We start from the raw sequence: 17,542 nt of genomic DNA, 5'->3' as shown, positions 1-17,542 counted from the left end.
TCCCAAGCAGCCTCGGTCTGAACAGGAGCCGCCCTCTTCACCTTCCTGTCCAGTCCCACGTCAGGCTCAGCTCCAGATGGGGTCCGCCTGCCTGGGGAGCTGCCCCAACAGCACCGTGCTCCCCAGGCACAAGAGGGCCGGGAGAGGTGGGGGCCCAGGGGGAGGCCAGTGTGCCCCCAGAACAGCCAGCATCAGTCACGCTGCGTCTGGCCCCCCTCCGGGTGCTCCCTGCCTCCAGGACTCAGTCCTTGGCTAGCAGGCGTCTGCAGGCTCCCACTACCTGGGCCTGTGGGAAGGAAGGGCTCCTCAGCTCCTCAGTGCCAGCCCCCCGGGGCCAGGATGCAGTCCAGCAGGGCCAGGGCCAGGTAGAGCCTCGGGAGTGGAAGGACACCAAGGCCTGGTCCCAGCTGGGCACCGGCACGCACCTTGGCAGGAGGCAGGGGCCAGCAGCGGGCACTTGGATCTGGCTTTCTGCCGCAGACCAGCAGCCAGGGATAGAGGCCCCTGCCCCACACAGATACTTACTCCAGTGGGCGCCGCCCTGGGCCAGCTTGTCGGCCATGGAAGACAGGAGCAGTGTGCAGTAATTGGCCTACAGGGGTCAGAGGAATGCTGTGGCCATGAGCCCCTCCCGTGGGATTCTCACCTGCCCTCCTGCCTCGGCCCCCCTCCCTCTAGGCAGGTTTCCATGTGGTTGGTGAAAGTCTATGAGCGTCCTTGCTGGGAGGGCTTGCCCACAGGCACTGGCCCCTGCATCCCCTGGCCCTGTCCACGGCCCTCGGTGGCCGGCCGGCCCTTTGGTGTGGCTGGTGAGCATGGCACCATCAGGCCCTGTATCGCTGTAGGATGGCCTAGCTCAGGGAATCACCAACTTGCCTGTGACTCCAGAGATTGGATGCGCTTTTCTTGCTCTCTCAGCCCTCCAAGGTACTTGGCAACCAAGTCCACTCTGTGGAGAAGCAGGGGGAAGCCACGGGGCTGGGCAGCCGTCTCCCCACGGGGCGCCACCCTCCCCCGCTGGCTCAGGACTCTAGTCTCCACGTGCGCTGCTGGTAGCTGCTTCCCGTTATCATGTGTGGCTGATTGAGGGCTGATGGCACCCAGGACTCGACGCAGCTGGTGTGAGGCTATAGACTAGCTTCGAGGGGGCTCATGCCTGCCTGGGGCACGCCACCCGAGGGGAGGGGGCACAGGCAGAGGGGCCCCTGGAAGGAGGTCTGGGAGTGGGCGTCTTGGCATGTGGGAGAAAGGAGGAGCCCATAGCCGGCAGAGTGCATGCTGTGTGTCCCCCAGCCTCGGGGCAGAGTGCGTGCTGTGTGTCCCCCAGCCTCGGGGCACGTGAGGCCTTGGCAGAGCCTCACCCAAGAAGAGGCGGGGCTGCTGGGCCCCGTAGCCCAGCCACCGTGCGGCCCCGCCCCTCGCTTCAGCTTCAGTTTCCCCAGCTCGGACCCCTTGCCTGGCAGCTTGCCCTCCCCAACCTGTAAAAAGCGTTGGTGGTCCCTCCCAGCACCCTGCACCCCAAGACCAGCCAGCCCCACGGCTGCAGAGGAGCCAGGTTTACGCCGGGCGCCCACCGCCTCCGCAGCATGGCTAATCCCGCATTTCTGGGCAGACCCCTGTGGGGGGCCAGGCTGCCACACATCCAGGTGTGAGCCCCAAACACCTGTTCTCCACGCACAGGCCTCCCTGGGGTACCTGCGGGCCGTCTTCCGGAGCAGCTCCCCCTCGCTGTCCCTCCTCCTGGTCTCCACCTTGCTCAGGAAGTTCTCCTTCTGAACCGCCTCCCAGGTAACGATCTTCTGGTCCAGGGGGTCAGGCAAGTCTCTCTCTGGGAGGGCGGGGGACAGAGGCAAGCCTCACTGGCGCTGACTGGGCCTGGGGTGTGGAAGCCAGGGCATGGCAGGTAGGCGTTGGCAGGGCTGCGTGCAGGGGCCTCAGCAAGGACACACGCTCTACCTGTGCCCGTCCGTTCTGGGCCTGGGTATCGGGCAGCCTGGCGGCCTCACCTAGGTGTTCCCGCTTGTGCTGGGCAGCCTTCCTGAAGACTCGCTTGAGCACCAGGCTCAAGTGGCTGAGGAGGATGAAGGGCGGGGCCAGGGCCGGGCGCCCATGGTACTCCACAATGAGATGGTAGCGCTGGAATTTCCAGAACATGTCCGCGTTGCCCTGCACCACCTGGAACGTGTAGCTGCGGGGTGTGCAACCGGGCTCACATCCTGCGGGCCTGCACCCCTGCAGCTGAGCCAGGGCCAGCCGGACCTGGGCAGTGGGAGCTGGGGTTCCCAGGTATGGATGCAGGACGAGCCGGGGGAGGGGGGCAGGGCGTGGTACCTGAACATGGCGATCAGCAGGTTCATGAGCAGCACGTTGGTGACCAGGAGGAAGGTGACGAGCAGTAGGATGACCAGCCAGTTTGCGTAGAGGTTGGGGCAGGAGGGCGAGTCTTCCTGCAGCAGGGGGTGGACGGAGCAGTTCACCCGGGCCTCTGAAAGGTGGTCAGGCGGGGAAGCCTGGCTCAGGCGGAGGCCTCCAGGGCACAGGTGCTGCACGCACCCCTCCTACACCCCAGTTTGCACGCCATCCTCTGAGTGCCGCAGCCACCTTGAAGCCCTAGCCCAGAAACCCAAACAGAGGCAGCCCGGCGCTGGCCGGCATGTCCCATCTCTGGACTTCACCAGGGGTCTGGGGTCAGGTCAAGGCCGTGAGGAGGAGCAAGGTAGGGATTGGAAGATCTGCTGTCGTTACAGGAATGAATTTCTCTACATTCCCCGCAGGCGTGGGTACAGCCTGTCCCCCCAGCCCAAGCTGGGGCGGGTCTGCAGTCTCCCAGGGCCCACAGTGGGCACCAAAGCCCATGAGAAGCCACAGTGGCCTGAAGATACATCCTTTGGCAATGCAGCGTGGCCACCGGCAGGCTAGGCTCCGGCGTGCCCGAGGGGCCAGCCCACCACTCAGGGCCAGCCCTGCACCTATCTTCTCTGCACGGCTCAGCCCTGGGCGTCACCCAGCCCCAGATCTCAGGTCAGCTGGAAAGAGGAGCGGATGGAAGTCAGGTAAGCGCCCAGCCCCCATAGCGTGTCCCCACTCCGCCTGGAGGCCTGGTCTCACTCTCAGTCATCTGCTAACAACTGGGTTTTTTGTTTTTTTTGGTTTTTTTTTGTCGGTCGTGGGGCTTGAACTCTGGGCCTTTGCTCTTTAGCACAATGTTAGCACTCTACCACTTGAGTGCCACTTCCAGTTTTCTGGTTGTTTATTGGAGATAAGAGTCTCACGGACTTTCCTGCCCAGGCTGGCTTTGAACTGCGATCCTCAGATCTCAGCCTCCTGAGTAGCAAGGATGACAGGTGTGAGCACCGGTGCCCAGCTCTGCTGACAAATACTTATCACCTCTCCCCGACTGGCCTGGCCTCAGTAATGGCCGGGCTCAGGCCCCAATGGTCCATAAGCCAGCGTGGTCCAATCCCCAGCCCCAGACCAAGAAAGTGACCCCTGTGCATACACCCAGCACCCCATCCCCTCAGGGCACCCTGGGAATTTGTATGGCACCATCTTGCCTGAAGAGCTGGGACTCTGGACATGGAAGGAACCCCAGCCACCCAGGGACCTGCACAGGACCCTGGCCGGCCGCAGGGGCCCCTCCCTGCACCCCTGTTCCCCATGAGGAAGCTCCCAGAGTCTACCAGCCCCTGCCAGGTACAGGATCCAGCTGAAGGACACCCCTGTCACTTGGGCTGTAGCCCTCCCCCCCGGACACACACGCTGGAGTGGCCACCCACAGAAGCCAAGGTGTGATCAAGAGTGGCGTGGAGCCCGACACCAGTGGCCCAGGCCTGAAATCCTAACCGCTCAGCGGGCTGAGATCTGAGGATCAAGGTTCAAGGCCAACCTGGGCAGGAAAGCCCATGAGACTGATTCATCTCCAATTAATCAGAAAAGAAAGCCAGACATGGAGCTGTGGCTCAAGTGCCAGACTTGAATAAAAAAGCTAGGAGACAGTGTCCAGGCCCTGAGTTCAAACCTCAGTACCAGCGTGTGTGTGTGTGTGTGTGTGTGTGTGTGTGTCTGTGTCTGTGTCTGTGTCTGTGTCTGTGTGCGGCGTGTGTGTGGCCTCTGGCAGGTGACAGGTAGCCTTTACCTGCAGGGTTGGTCTTATCACCAAACACCCCTCCACATTCCTGCCCATCCCACTGCCCCTCACAGACCACTCAAGGCTCAGCTGGCCCCATGGCCTTCCTAGGCAGGGTCCCTCCATCCGCAGCCAGAGCGAGACGGGGCTCAGTGGGGGGAGCAGATTCCGACCCCCTCTCCCGATAAGGGCCTGACTGCAGGTGTGCGTGGCAGGGCCCTCCGGGGACGCACACACCCCGGGGCGGTAAATGGGGACTCGGCCGGGCCGCACAGGGCACACACCGTCAATTTCGTCTAGCGGGATCTGCCCGAAGATCTGCAGGTAGGGCCGGTAGAGCACGCGGCGGAAGATCCACTCGGGACGGCCGTCCTGGGGGTGCAGCAGCGCCTGGGTGGTGACGCCGTAGGCCACGAGCCACACGCTCAGGAAGAAGAGGAAGAAGAAGACGTCCTTCATCTGCAGGGGAGGGGTCAGCAGTGCCTCGGCAGGGAGAGCCCAGCACCCAGCGCGGGGTAGGGCGGAGGGTCACACCTGCCTGGAGCCCGGGGCTCACCATGCGCTCCACAATGATGATCTTGGGACCCAGCTGCTTGTGAATGGCGAAGATGTGGATGAGCCGAAGCGTGAAGACCATGAAGTCAATGGCAAGGACCGTGCGGCCGGCCTCGAACACCGAGGGCAGCATCCTGCAGGGGGGGTCAAAGGCACGTGCCGGGGGCACGCCTGGATCTCGGTGGCCCCAGGAGCTGTGGGGTCTCCCGCACCAGACCTGCAGGTGACGCCAACGATGAACAGGAAGATGGCCACCATGTCACACTTGTTCCAGTTGTCCTCCATGTACAGAGTGAACTTCTTCACCAAGTGTGTGTCCTCGTCTGTGAAGAAACCCTGACCCGGGGGACAGGCTGTCACCGCTGCCTGGGCCCACCAGTGGCGTCTGTGAAGATCAATTCACCATTGCAAACAAGGCTCCCCCTTGGCCAGCACCGGGGCTGACTGAAACTATCTGAGGTTGCAGGCTGGCGTGTGCTGGGTGCAGGTGCTCATGCCTGTCATCCTAGCTACTCGGTGCTGAAATCTGAGGATCCCAGGGTGGAGCCAGCCTGGGCAGACAAACCCCAAACCTGAGAGACTTACCTCCAATTATCCAGCAAGCAGCTAGAAGTGGAGCTGTGGCTCAAGTGGTAGAACAACTAGCCTTGAGCAAGAAAGCTTGGGGACAGCACCCAGGCCCTGAGTTCAAGCCCCATGACGGATATAAGTGAATAAGAGCGTGTTTTAAAGAGCAGAAGTGTGGCTCAGGTAGCTAGAACATTTACCTAGCATGTTCAAGGCCCTGAGTTCAAGCCTCATTACTGAAGATACAAAACAAAGCAGACAGAAACAGTGAAGGTCAATCTGGACCTGGGACCTGCCTAGGCTCAGATAGTGATTCCTCCCCATGAGACTCAGTTGGAGTTCTGACGAGGCCTTTCCCTGAGCATTTCAGCTCAAAGCGAGTACTCTACCCTTGAGCCACAGTGCCACTTCCAGTGTTCTGGGGGTTCACTGGAGATAAGAGTCTCCTGGGCTGGCTTTGAACCGTGATCCTCAGATCTCAGCCTCCTGAGTAGCTGGGATGACAGGCGTGAGCCACTGGCGCCGGGGCCCACTTTGCCACCCCAGGCAGGACCCCAAGCCGCAGAGCCCCAGGCCTGGCCGCCCTGGCCTCACCTGCCGGGTCTCCTCCAGCACCAGCGTGAAGACCCAGAAGTAGAGGATGACCTCGGCCCCCGCCGGCCCCCGCAGCGCGGGCCTGAAGTCCACCAGCAGGACGTAGGCGAACAGGAAGAGGAAGGCGAAGTACATGACCACGTTCCCCAGGAACACGGTCACCGGGGCGCCCCAGAACTTCCGCCAGCGCGTGAGCAGGAACGCAGCTTGCGGGCCCTGGTCGCCAGGAGGGCGGGGCACCTCCTCCATCACCCTGAGCCGGGGCAAAAGACACCATAGCCGTGAGGAGCTGAGGCAGGCTCCTGGCCGTGAGGTCCCATCGGACCCCACTTCCGCCTCCACCCACCGCCCTCCGCCCTGGCCGCCTGCACCGTACAGCAGGGTCTTCTCCGCGTCCAGGCTGTCCAGCTCCTGTAGGCCCTCCGTGGGTGGGACATCCTCGCTGAGACACAGGGACACCCAGGCGTGAGGACAACGCTAACAGCCCCCGGACCTTGGGCTAGGAGAGTCAGGCAGCCGCGAGGGCCCCGCCGCCGCCCCCCGGCCCACCTGAAGGCGATGAGGTTGGTGTAGATGAGGGCGGGGCAGGTGAAAGCGCCCAGCAGCCGCAGGATGGGTGTCCCCGTGGCCATGTGTCCCCACCAGATCTTGGTCAGGAAAGCCTGGAAGAGAGGCATGCATGCCTGCAGCTCTGTTCACGCTGCACGGGGGGAGGGTGGCGGGGGGGCGGCCGGAGGAGGACAGGGGTATGGGTTCACTGCTGCTGGGAGTTGTGCCCATGTGTGCATACATGCATGCACGGGTGTGCCCTGGGACTTGGAGTACACTGCTTCTGGGAGCCATGTGTGTGTACGTGTAATGTATATCCACACACGTACATGTGTGTGCTCGGGCTGGTTTTCTGCCCAGGCTGGCTTTGAACCTTAATCCCCAGGTAGCCTCCTGAGTAGCTAGGATTGATTACAGGCATGAGCACCGGTGCCCAGCCTTTGTGAACTTTCAGTAAAGGGCATTGAAGGCGATAGCTCCGAGACAGGTTAGAAAAGTTTGCTCAGCAGAGGGCGTAGGAGGGCTGTGCCCTCCTTCTGGGTGGGGAGCTACAGCTGACAGGCTTCTCCGTGCCAGAGATAGCCTGGGCTCTGCCCGCTGCCCACCCTTCTGTGTGCCAGGGACAGCCAGGGCTGGGTCCGCGAGGCCCGTGGCCGCTCACCTGTACGCCGTCGTGGGCAAAGAAGGCCTTGGTGTCGGCCTCGGTGGCCAGGTGCAGGCAGGTGGTGCGGCTCCAGCTGTGGTTCCGGCGCACCAGCAGGGCGAAGGCCCGCTCCTCGCTGTTGCTGTAACACTCTGAGAAGAGGTCTGCAGGGCCGGGGCCCGCGTGGTGCTGATGCCTGCGCACAGCCCCCGCTTCTGCCCACGCCCCGCCCCGGGGGATGCACCCACCCCCGCCCCTCAGCGCCCATCCAGCCCCGGGCGCAGACCGCCTGGCCACCAGGTCCCTCCTGAACCTCTGCCTCCCTCTGTGTGCTGGGGCTGAGCGTGGCTGTCGGAGCAGCGCCCTCCTCCCAGCGCCATCCCCGCGTGGGGCTGCGGGGCTCCCCCATCCTGTTCCCCAGAGGAGCCCCACACCGCCCTCCTGCTGCTGCTCACCCAGGGCCAGCTGCTCGTACTTGGCCTCACGCATGGCGCGGGCTGCCTCGGCCTCTGTCTCCAGGTGGGACATCTCCTTGATGATCTTGCAGGCGGCCAGAGCCGCGGCCACGCCCTCCTGGCCCTGGAAGAGAGGGCCTCAGGAGACGCTCCCCCATCCCCGGCCTCCGCAGGCCCGGCCCTGGCTACGGGCACACACTCACCATGGCCCAGAAATAGGTGGCCATCTCATGGCGGCTCTGCAGAACCGCCCACAGGAACAGGTCCCTCCAGGGGTCCTCGCTCTTCTGTGTGAGGTCCAGCGGCCACTTGTGGCCTGTGGGACGCCTGGCCGGCCCCCTCTCCTGAGGAGTGGACATGGCCATCAGCCCCAGCCTGGCCCCAGCCCCGGCTCCTGCCCTGCTCGTGGCCCCCGCCCCCGGCCCCGCTCACCGCCGGCCTCCGCCCGTCCTGGTAGAGGCCCCGGCAGGCGTCCTGCAGGAAGTCCTTGAGCAGCCGGGACACATCGTGCAGGGAGAAGGCGGGCGGCCCCGAGGGCGGCTCCCGGGCCTGCTGGGCGCTCAGGCCCGCCAGCGTCAGCCGCCCCTCCTCGTGCTTGTGCTGCAGCAGGCTGAAGAGCAGACTTTTGGGGGACACGGAGCGGTAGAGCTGCTGCAGCCGCCCATAGGTCAGGAAGTCGGCCATGTTGGCACCGCTGTCCACGAAGAGGCGCACGAACTCTGGCTTGTTGCTGACCAGGGCGTCCATCATCACCTCCTCCAGGTCTCGGGACTGGAGACGGAGATGGGGACGGTGAGTGGGTGGGCAGCGGGACTGGGTGGTGGGCAGCCTCTCCTTGGGACACCCCAGCGTCCCCCCGAGCTGGTTGGCAGAGCGTGCTGGGTCCTGGGCTAGGAAGATACCACAGGGTGGCCAACGCCGAGCCCTGACCCTGGGCTTTGGACTGGCCAGCACTCCAGAATAACCAGCCTGTCCTTCAGGATGCCCTGGCCACATCTCGGCCTCCACTCCCACCTGGCTGGGCCACAGGGGGCCTGGCCAGCAGGACTGGACTTTGGCTTCCCGGGGCATCTGTATGGTCTGTGCCCTGTGTTGGCAGAGCCCGGCCTGGGAGCCCTCACCTTCCACTCTACATCCCCACTGAAGATCTCACTCTTGGCAATGTCCACGCGATCCCAGGCCACGGCCAGCTTGAGCTCGTCCAGGTAGTCCTGGGCCTCTTGGCTGTGACTTTTGCAGGCTGTGGGTAGAGCAGGGAGGGAGGGGTGAGGCCCTGCAGAGCCCTGAGCTCAGGACCGGATTCGCAAGGGGACTTGCGGGGCCATGGCAGCTTCCGGGGAGGCAACACTGCCCGGGGGAGGCCTGGGCACTCTGGGGGCCGCCTGAGACGCCCTTGTCCCTGACCTCCAAGGGACACTGCACTGAACAGTGCCACATTCCCAGGGCCTGGGCACCCCTGGGAAGGGCCCCTCAGGGGGGCCTCCTTGTCCCGGGAGAGCCACCCACCTCCCAGATGCCCTGCCTGCAGGGGCCTCAGTCCAGGTGTGTCCCCAGCCCCACAGTGCACTCATCTCCAATGGAAAACACGTGGAGTGAATCCTACAGCCACTGCTAGGCACTGGGATGCACAGCCACCCACGGTCGCCACTGAGGGGCGCACGCTCACCCCTCTTGTGGGCAGAAACATTGTGGAATTGGTGACAGTCATACCACTGTGACCAGACTCAACCCAAGCAGGCTGGAAAGGTGGCTCAGCGGTAGAGTGCCTGCCTTGCATGCATGAAGCCCTGGGTTCGATTCCTCGGCACCACATAAGCAGAAAAAGCCAGAAGTGGTGCTGTGGCTCAAGTGGTAGAGTGCTAGCCTTGAGCTGAAGAGCTGAGGCCCAGAGTTCAAGCCCCTCAAAGAAAAAAAAACCCCAAGCAAACACCTTACACACACACACACACACACACACACACACACTTCAAACTAAGGTAAACGTGTGTGTATACTGTAAAATTTGCTGCAGAAAGAAGATGCACACCATCTTCCCCCACCGCTCCGGGATGGGAGGCCGGTGTCCGCCACCTCACCTTTCACCAGGGCCTTGAGGATGACCGTGTCCAGGCTCTCGGAGCCCTCCTGCTCGAAGTCGTACACGGTGAGCAGGTGGGGGTATGAGGCGATGCTTTGCAGCTGGGGGCACCGGGAAGAGACTCTGAGGGCACCTGGTCCCCAGAGAGGCCAGGCCTGCTGGCTGCCCCGCCCCCCGGGGCCTGACAGAACTCCCGGGCCATGGAGGGCCGGCTGTCCTCCTGGGGCCTGCACCCCAGTGGGACAGAGCCTGGGGCCCACAGGGTAGGAGGGCAGGGATGGCAGAGATAGCACCCACTGCCAGGATTATCCCCAAGGACCAGCCCCCTCCTCCCGGGAGGAGGCCCACTTCCTTCCCCCCCCCCCCCCCCGCCACAGTGCATACCAGCTTGGTCCAGTGCAGGATGGCTTCCCAGGAGAAGCACTCACTGGGAAACTTCTCCTGAAGCTGCTTCTCCACCAGCTGGGGCACCAGCAGGTGAGGCCGGTTCACCAGGGCTGCCAGCACGTCAGCGATGCCCCCGGAGCCCGCCAGGATCAGCCATGGGGCAGCGTGCTCCACGGCCCTGGACAGCCTCTGGGGTGGACGGCACGTGTGGGCGCCACCCGCTCCCCCTGCCCACCCCGGGGAGCCCCAGGCACCCTCCTGCCCCCCAGGAGGCCCTGGGCAGCCAGAGCCCACCCACCTCCCCTGCCCCTACCTCCAGGGTGCTGGGGTCGCCATTGACCAGGAGGCAAAGGACTGGGATCTCAATGCTGCCGGTGCCTATGGGAACGCAGCCTCTGAGCCACCGCCAGACTCTCAGGAAGAGCAGAGGGGCGAGGCCCCTGGGCTGCCCGGATGTTGCATATATGCTGGTCAGTTTTCCTCCTCCCTCCCTCCGTCCTCCCTTCTTTCCTTCCCTTCCCTCCCTCCTCCTTTCTTTCTTGCCTCCCTTCTGTGGCTGGGGACCATCTCTCCACTTCTGGCTGTGTGTGTGTGTGTTTAAATTGTCTTGAAAACTTGTTATAAAGGTGATGTACAGAGTGGATACTGTTACACAAGTTGGGTAGAAAGTACATTTTTTTTTGGACAATGTCACCCCTGGTGTTTTAATTGGAGATAAGAGTCTCACAGACTTTCCTGCCCAGGCAGGCTTTGAACCGTGATCCTCAGATCTCAGCCTCCTGAGTAGCTAGGATGACAGGCGTGAGCCACCGGCACCGGGCGACTGTTAGCATTGTTAAAGCGGGTTCAGTTGGCCTCACCTGGCATCTGCGTGTTTTGCCTGTTGGTTTTTTGTTCTTGGTGCATATTTGAAGCCCTCACGTATTTGTTTATAAGCACGACTCACACACTAGTGTTTCCCAGCGCGCCCATCCTGCCAGCCCCGGTCAGCCGGTAATGCCCAGCCAGTCTGGAGCCCCGTGGCATGGCGGGAAATGGGCCTCTGGAATTTTCATGGGAAATTCTCCAGGAGAGCACCTGAGAGAACTAAATGGTGTCTCGGCTGCTGCCGTTCGGCGGGGTGGCTGCCTGGGCTGGCTCTGCCACATTAGCTAACAGCCCAGACCTGAGGGCTCTGGCATGCTGGGGCCTCCTGCCCCAAGGCCCTGCCCTCCCTTCCTGTCTCTCCCGTCCCTCTTCCCTCCCTCCCTCCTTCCCTGATGCTGCACGCCCAGTCTCGAGTCCCCGGGTGGCCTCCCGAGGGCCGGGGTGGGCCTCACCCCCATAGCCCGTCCTCTGCTGGGAGATGTGCTTCTCCAGCCGCAGCCGCAGCCCCGCCAGCCCGTCATCCCCCGTCTCGGGGGCGGCCGGCTCCACCAGGATGAAGTGGGAAAGGTTGCTGTCCAGGGGGCAGAGGGGGCTGTGGCTGACGCCATCATCCGCGGGGTAGTGGACAGGAGTGTCCTCCTGCACAGGGAAAAGATGGGAAGCGTGGCAGAGGTCTCAGGACTTGGGGAGAGGGGGGTCTCTGAGCAAGGCTCCGGCGTGGCCTCAGTCTCCCCACCCATCAGGCAGGGGCAGGCGGGCTCCAGGGCCTCCTTTCGCCGACAAAACCTTATGGGTGGCAGGGCCAGGGAAGCCCCTCCTTCTAGACTCTTCTGGGCTAGAGTCCAGATCTAACCTCCCTGGGGGTTTCCTGGTCCTCTCGTCCACGCCTTACACATTCCCCAGCTGGAGGACAGGAAGGAGAACCAGAGAACAGAAGAGCCCTGCCCACGGCGGGAGACGGGTAATGCTCGGGTGGCCCAGCTCTGGGCTTTCCTGCAGTGATCGCTTTCTTCTTTTCAAAGCCCAGAGTCCACAGCCAGAGCTGCAGCCACAGGAGCTCCCGGGGAACGCTGCCCCCTGCTGGTGGCACTGGGCTGTTCAGTTTCCTCCCTCCCCGCAATCTTCCGTAGCTACACCTGCTCCAGGTCCCAGGCCCTGAGGTTCTGGAACTCCCCCAGCAACCCCGGCGCTGCAAGCTGGCCACTCACCTGGACGGCATCCAGCAGCTGGCGGTGCAGGATGCGGTCCAGGGAGGCAATGCCAATGGCCACCACTCGGACCTTGGTAGAGGTGCTGGCCAGAGAGTGGTCGCGCACAGCCTGCCCCACGTGCCGCGCCAGGCCCATGCGGAGGGCACTGGTCAGGATCCAGGCACCTGCAGGGGTTGGGCAAGGGGCTCACTGTGCCTGTTGGCCCCAGGTGGCCCGGCTGGCCCACCAGGGCCGGAGAATAGGGGTTTCAGACACTGGGGAGTGCTCTGAGGCACTGGCGAGAGCCCCGAGGCCCCTAGGGACTTCTGCCGGGGAGTGGGCTGCCCACCGGGTCCCTCTGGAGCAAAGCAGGCCACAGCTCCGCCTGTTGGCTGCTCTCTCCTAGGATCCAAAGGACAGAATCCACAGCCTGTCTCCAGAACACGCCTTTTCTTTGCACATATGCTGGTCCTGGGGCTTGAACTCAGGACCTGGGTGCTGTCCCTGACCTTTCTTGTTTATGGCTAATACACTACCACTTGAGCCATGGCTCAGCTTCTTCTTTTTGGTTGATTAGTTGGAGATTAGAGTTTTATGGACTTTCCTGTCCTGGTGGACCTCTAACTGTGATTCTCAGATTTCAGCCCACTGAGTAGATAGGAATATAGGCGTGAGCCACCCATTTTTGGCCAGATCTTTCTTCCCTCACTTCCTTCCTCCTTCCCTTCCCTTCCCTCCTTCCTTCCCACCCTCCCCCTCCTTCCCTCCCTCCCTCCCTCCCTCCCTCCTTTCCTCCCTCCCTCCCTCCCTCCCTCCTTCCTTCCTTCCTTCCTACCTTTCTTCCTCCCTCCCTCCCTCCCTCCTTCCTTGCTTCCTTCCTTCCTTCCTTCCCTCCTTGTTTTTTAGTGTTGGGGACTGAACCCAGAGCCTCAAGCATGCTAGGCAAGCACTCTACCACTTTGGCCACCCATGCATCCTTTTAACTTCACTTCTGTTTTTGAGATGGAGTCTCTGTAATTTCTAGCTCAGGCCACCTGGGGTGTCAAACTCCCAATCCTTCTGCCTCCATCTCCTGAGTAGCTGGGATTACAGGCCCGTGCCACCATATCTGGCTTCTACTTTACTACCATCCTTTCTGCAGTGAAGGATCCAGAAACCCCTAAATCGTCCCTCTGGGTTTTCTACAGGCAGAGCCAACTTCAAAATGAAGCCCAGTAACTTGGTCTTGGAACCCGACAACCAGCTAGCCAGATGGCTTCCCAAAGAAGGTGCGGGGCCACGGGACCCTCAGTCCCGAACACCCCGTGCCCTGGTGCTGGGCGTGGTAGCGCTGCCTCTCCCTGGGGCCCGTGGGCTTCACATGCAGAGGGCAGCCATCCACCTCACCTGAACCCCACCCCCACCAGCTGGTGCCCGAAGCCCTGGCACCCGGGGCGTGGGGAGGAGGAGCCCCACCTGTGCTCTGAGCCGCCTTCACCAGCCCCTTCCTCAGGATGTCCCGCAGCCAGGACTTCAGGGCGAACGGCCGCTCCTCGCCCACCAGGGACACCACCAGGTTGGGGGCTGGCAGGTGCCACTCGGTGAGCAGCAGGTCGAAGAGCACAGAGGAGGCCACGCTGCTCGGCACCTTTACAAACTGCAGGCAGGGGCCAGCGGGCTCAGGGCAGGGACACCGCCTGGGGCCCGGGACACGGGGTGGGGTGGGGCGCCGTGGGAGGACATGGAGGGGGCCCTGGGCGCCGTGGGAGGACACGGGGTGACCGGGCGCCGTGGGAGGACACGGAGGGGGCCCTGGGCGCCGTGGGAGGACACGGAGGGGGCCCTGGGCGCCGTGGGAGGACACGGAGGGGGCCCTGGGCGCCGTGGGAGGACACGGAGGGGGCCCTGGGCGCCGTGGGAGAACACGGAGGGGGCCCTGGGCGCCGTGGGAGGACACGGGGTGACCGGGCGCCGTGGGAGGACACGGAGGGGGCCCTGGGCGCCATGGGAGGACACGGAGGGGGCCCTGGGCGCCGTGGGAGGACACGGGGTGACCGGGCGCCGTGGGAGAACACGGAGGGGGCCCTGGGCGCCGTGGGAGGACACGGGGTGACCGGGCGCCGTGGGAGGACACGGAGGGGGCCCTGGGTGCCGTGGGAGGACACGGAGGGGGCCCTGGGCGCCATGGGAGGACACGGGGTGACCGGGCGCCGTGGGAGGACACGGAGGGGGCCCTGGGCGCCGTGGGAGGACACGGAGGGGGCCCTGGGCGCCGTGGGAGGACACGGGGTGACCGGGCGCCGTGGGAGGACACGGAGGGGGCCCTGGGCGCCGTGGGAGGACACGGAGGGGGCCCTGGGCCCTGGCCTGCGCACAGTGGGTGCTGCCTGCAGTTTGGGGGCTGGGCAGAGGCTGACCCCGCACCTTCCAGGCCGCCCCTCACCCTGGAGGTCCAGGAGGGGGGCCTGGGGCGGGCTGTCCTACCTTGCCCCGCTTCTTTCCGGACCCGCCGAAGTCCACCTCGCCGCGGCTCAGGCCCGGCCCCCACCGCCCCACAGCAGGACGGGAGCCCTGGGGCGTCTGCATGGTGCGCTCCCTGTGGGACGCAGACGGGCGCGGTAGCCCACACGGCAGAAGTGCGGGGCAGCACCAGGCCCTCTCTGGCCTTCCCTGCAGCTGGCTCCTCGCGCGCCCGCTTCAGCTAGCCCTGTCAGGCCCCGCCCAGGTGGGGTGGGGCCCACCCTGCCCCGCCCAGCTGGGGCGGGGCATGTCAGGCCCCTCCCAGGTAAGGGCGGGGCAATCAGGCACACTAGGCCCCACCCAGGCGAGGGCGGGGCAATCAGGCACACCAGGCCCCGCCCAGGCGAGGGCGGGGCAATCAGGCACACCAGGCCCCGCCCAGGCGAGGGCGGGGTGATCAGGCCCCTCCCAGGCAAGAGGGGACAATCAGGCACACCAGGCCCCGCCCAGGCGGGGGCGCGGTGCGCCTGACCACGCCCAGCTGGGGGCGGGGCATGTCAGACCCCTCCCAGGCAAGGGCGGGGCAATCAGACACACCAGGCCCCGCCCAGGCGAGGGCGGGGCGATCGGGCCTGCTAGAGCCCTCGTAGGTGGTACTAGAGATTGGATTGCAGGCAGGTACTCACACTCCTAGGCCCCTTTGTGTTTTGTTATTTTAAAATTTTTTGTGCTAGTCCTGGGTCTTGAACTCAGGGCCTGGGCGCTGTCCCTGAGCTGCTTTTGCTCAAGCCTAGCCCTCTACCACCTGAGCCATAGTGCTACTTCTAGCTGAGTAGTTTGTTGGAGATAAGAGTCTCTGTGGAATTTCCTGCCTTGGCTGGCTTCAAACCCTGATCCCCGGATCTCAGTCTCCTGAGAAACTAGGATTACAGGAGTGAGCCACAAGCACCTAGCTTTGTGTTTTGTTCTTGAAACAGGGTCTTACTAACGTTGCTCAGGCTGGCTTTGAACTAGATATCTTCCTTCCTCCAGGCATGTATCCCCACACCCAGATCATGGGAGGCCCTTGTGAAACCTTGCATGTGGGGGCAGGGATGGCGGGGTGGACAGGAAGCTACTGTCCACAGGAGGGACATCTGGTGCCTCCTGGGGCAGGCCTGAGGGCAGAGGCTGAGGCCGCAGCCTCCCTCCTGGGTTCCTGAGGCCTCTTAAAGAATTCACTACCTCACGCCTGTCATCCTAGCTACTCAGGAGGCTGAGATCTGAGGATCGTGGTTCAAAGCCAGTCTGGGCAGGAAAGTCCACAAGACCCTTATCTCCAATGAACTACCTGAAAACTGGAAGTGGCGCTGTGGCTCAAGTGGTAGAGCACTTGCCTTGAGCTGAAGAGCTCAGAGACAGCGCCCAGGCCCAGAGTTCGACTCACAGCCAACAACAACAACAATAACAAAAAGAGGAATGTGCTCCATGGCTGAACACCTCCCCCCACCCCATGCATTTAACTTGTCTCCCCCCACACCCCTGTACCTTTGGACGTGACCTTGGAAACAGGGTCTGTACGATGTAGTGAGGTCACGCAGAGTGGGGCTAGCTCCCCATCCGTGCCAGGGTCGCTGTGGACGATGTGGAGACCCGCTCGGAAGGTAGACAATGTGAGGAGTAGCAGGAAGTCGGCCCTGTGAAGATGGAGGCCCAGGATGGAGGGACGGGCCAAAAGCCAGGAACACCTGGAGCCCAGAGGTTGGAAGAGACAGGAAGGAGCCTTGGGAGCCTCCAGGGCCCTGACTTGGGCCAGGCTGCCACGCAAGCTCCTGCCTGTGAGCCACCCCTCCGCAGCTTCGTCAGGCGCTCAGCCCCTGCCCAGACCTGGCTCGGTGTCCACCTGGTGGAGCGGTGGCTGGTCCCCTGCCCTGAGCTGCCTGGTCCCCTGTGCCCCGCCCAAGGGGATGCAAATCCTCCCCCTTCCCACTGCCCAGCAGGGCCTGTGGAGGGCAGCATTTGAATATGTTTGGTGGTTTGGGATGGAACAAGCCCTGGCTGGAGGCCCTGTTGTGGTATTTGTGTCAGAGCCGCAGACCCAGAGGCGTCACACGAGAGGACCAGGACTGGGTCCCATCCTGGGGACAGAAACCTGCGATCCAGGTGCCAGCCGGGCCACGCCTGCTCCCAGGCTCCGGGTCTCCTTGGGTGGGAGATGGGGATGCGTTGTGTGCCCAGGCCCTGTGTGCCTTGCTCTCTGCTCCCCCTAATCCTCTCCTTCCCCCCCCTCCCCAGCCCAGGGCTGAGGGGATTGTGGGCAGGTGCCAAGCTCCAAGCAAATGAGGCCACCACAAGGGCGGGCATGCAAACAAGCTGGGGATTTGCATGGGCAGGTGTTGGGTCCCACCCTGCATGTCCTGGAGGGACAGGGCAGCGAGGGGTCCCGGGGGTGCCAGCTGGAGCTGAGCCAGGCGGCCATGGCCCCTGGGTGTCCTGCTGGGGGCCAATGGCCACCGCCAGTCAGAGGCCATCACAGAGGCCCCACGTGGCCCCCTCGACGTGGGAAAGGCCTAGTGGAGGGCAGACCTAGGCCCTGGGGTCCAGCCCAGTGTACTCCACAACCTCCCCGGGCCAGCGCACTCTGAGATTTGGGGATGGGTAGAGTATAACAAGAAGGTGCAGAAGCTCCCCGAGGGTGACCGTCATGAAATGGACCTCGGGCCTTTGTTCGCAGGGGAACAAGATCTCTGGGCAGGGTGTGGACGTGGGCAGGGCCTGGACAGAGCGGCCCCGGCCTCCCCCCAGCCTTCCCACCAGCCCACCGAGCCCCTCCCACCTCTCCAGGCTCCTGGGCAGACGCTGCCACACGCTGGAGGTCCCTTCCCTCACCCGCGGGCCCCCCAGGAAGGAGGGGGAGGGGCTCTCTTTTTGACACAGACAAGGAGACTGAGGCATGGGACAGGGATGTGGCTGGAATCACGCAGGCCTGGGCCAGGCTCTGCTCAGCGCACCCCGAGGTGGCGCTGTCTGCCACTTCTCCCTGCACGCTTCCGGGGGCCCGTGCCCCGACCTGCCGCTTTCTGGCAGTGGGGTGCATGCGGACACAGGCTCTGC

At 63.7% G+C, this 17,542-nt stretch overlaps 1 protein-coding gene across 1 annotated transcript; it reads right to left on the bottom strand.

Annotated features, from left to right (window-relative positions):
* Nucleotides 1-36: 36 nt before the first annotated feature.
* Trpm5 (transient receptor potential cation channel subfamily M member 5) lies at nt 37-16,045 on the bottom strand. The gene is made up of 25 exons (XM_070009733.1): nt 15,977-16,045; nt 14,474-14,585; nt 13,466-13,646; nt 12,029-12,195; nt 11,273-11,459; nt 10,267-10,331; nt 9,951-10,142; nt 9,565-9,667; nt 8,611-8,729; nt 7,922-8,260; nt 7,693-7,833; nt 7,490-7,613; nt 7,053-7,198; nt 6,392-6,504; nt 6,219-6,284; nt 5,843-6,095; nt 4,899-5,017; nt 4,683-4,815; nt 4,411-4,585; nt 2,332-2,485; nt 2,007-2,188; nt 1,696-1,828; nt 877-949; nt 526-592; nt 37-286 (listed from the first exon to the last, which is right to left on the bottom strand). Exons 2-25 carry the CDS (start codon nt 14,573-14,575, stop codon nt 192-194), a joined length of 3,429 nt encoding a protein of 1,142 aa, XP_069865834.1. The 5' UTR covers nt 14,576-14,585; nt 15,977-16,045; the 3' UTR covers nt 37-191.
* Nucleotides 16,046-17,542: the final 1,497 nt, after the last annotated feature.

Source organism: Dipodomys merriami, unplaced genomic scaffold (genome assembly GCF_024711535.1).
Source record: "Dipodomys merriami isolate MVZ:Mamm:240054 unplaced genomic scaffold, mDipMer1.0.p SCAF_78, whole genome shotgun sequence".
Classification (NCBI taxonomy): Eukaryota; Metazoa; Chordata; class Mammalia; order Rodentia; family Heteromyidae; genus Dipodomys; species Dipodomys merriami.
This window is presented reverse-complemented; position numbering and strand designations above follow the sequence as displayed.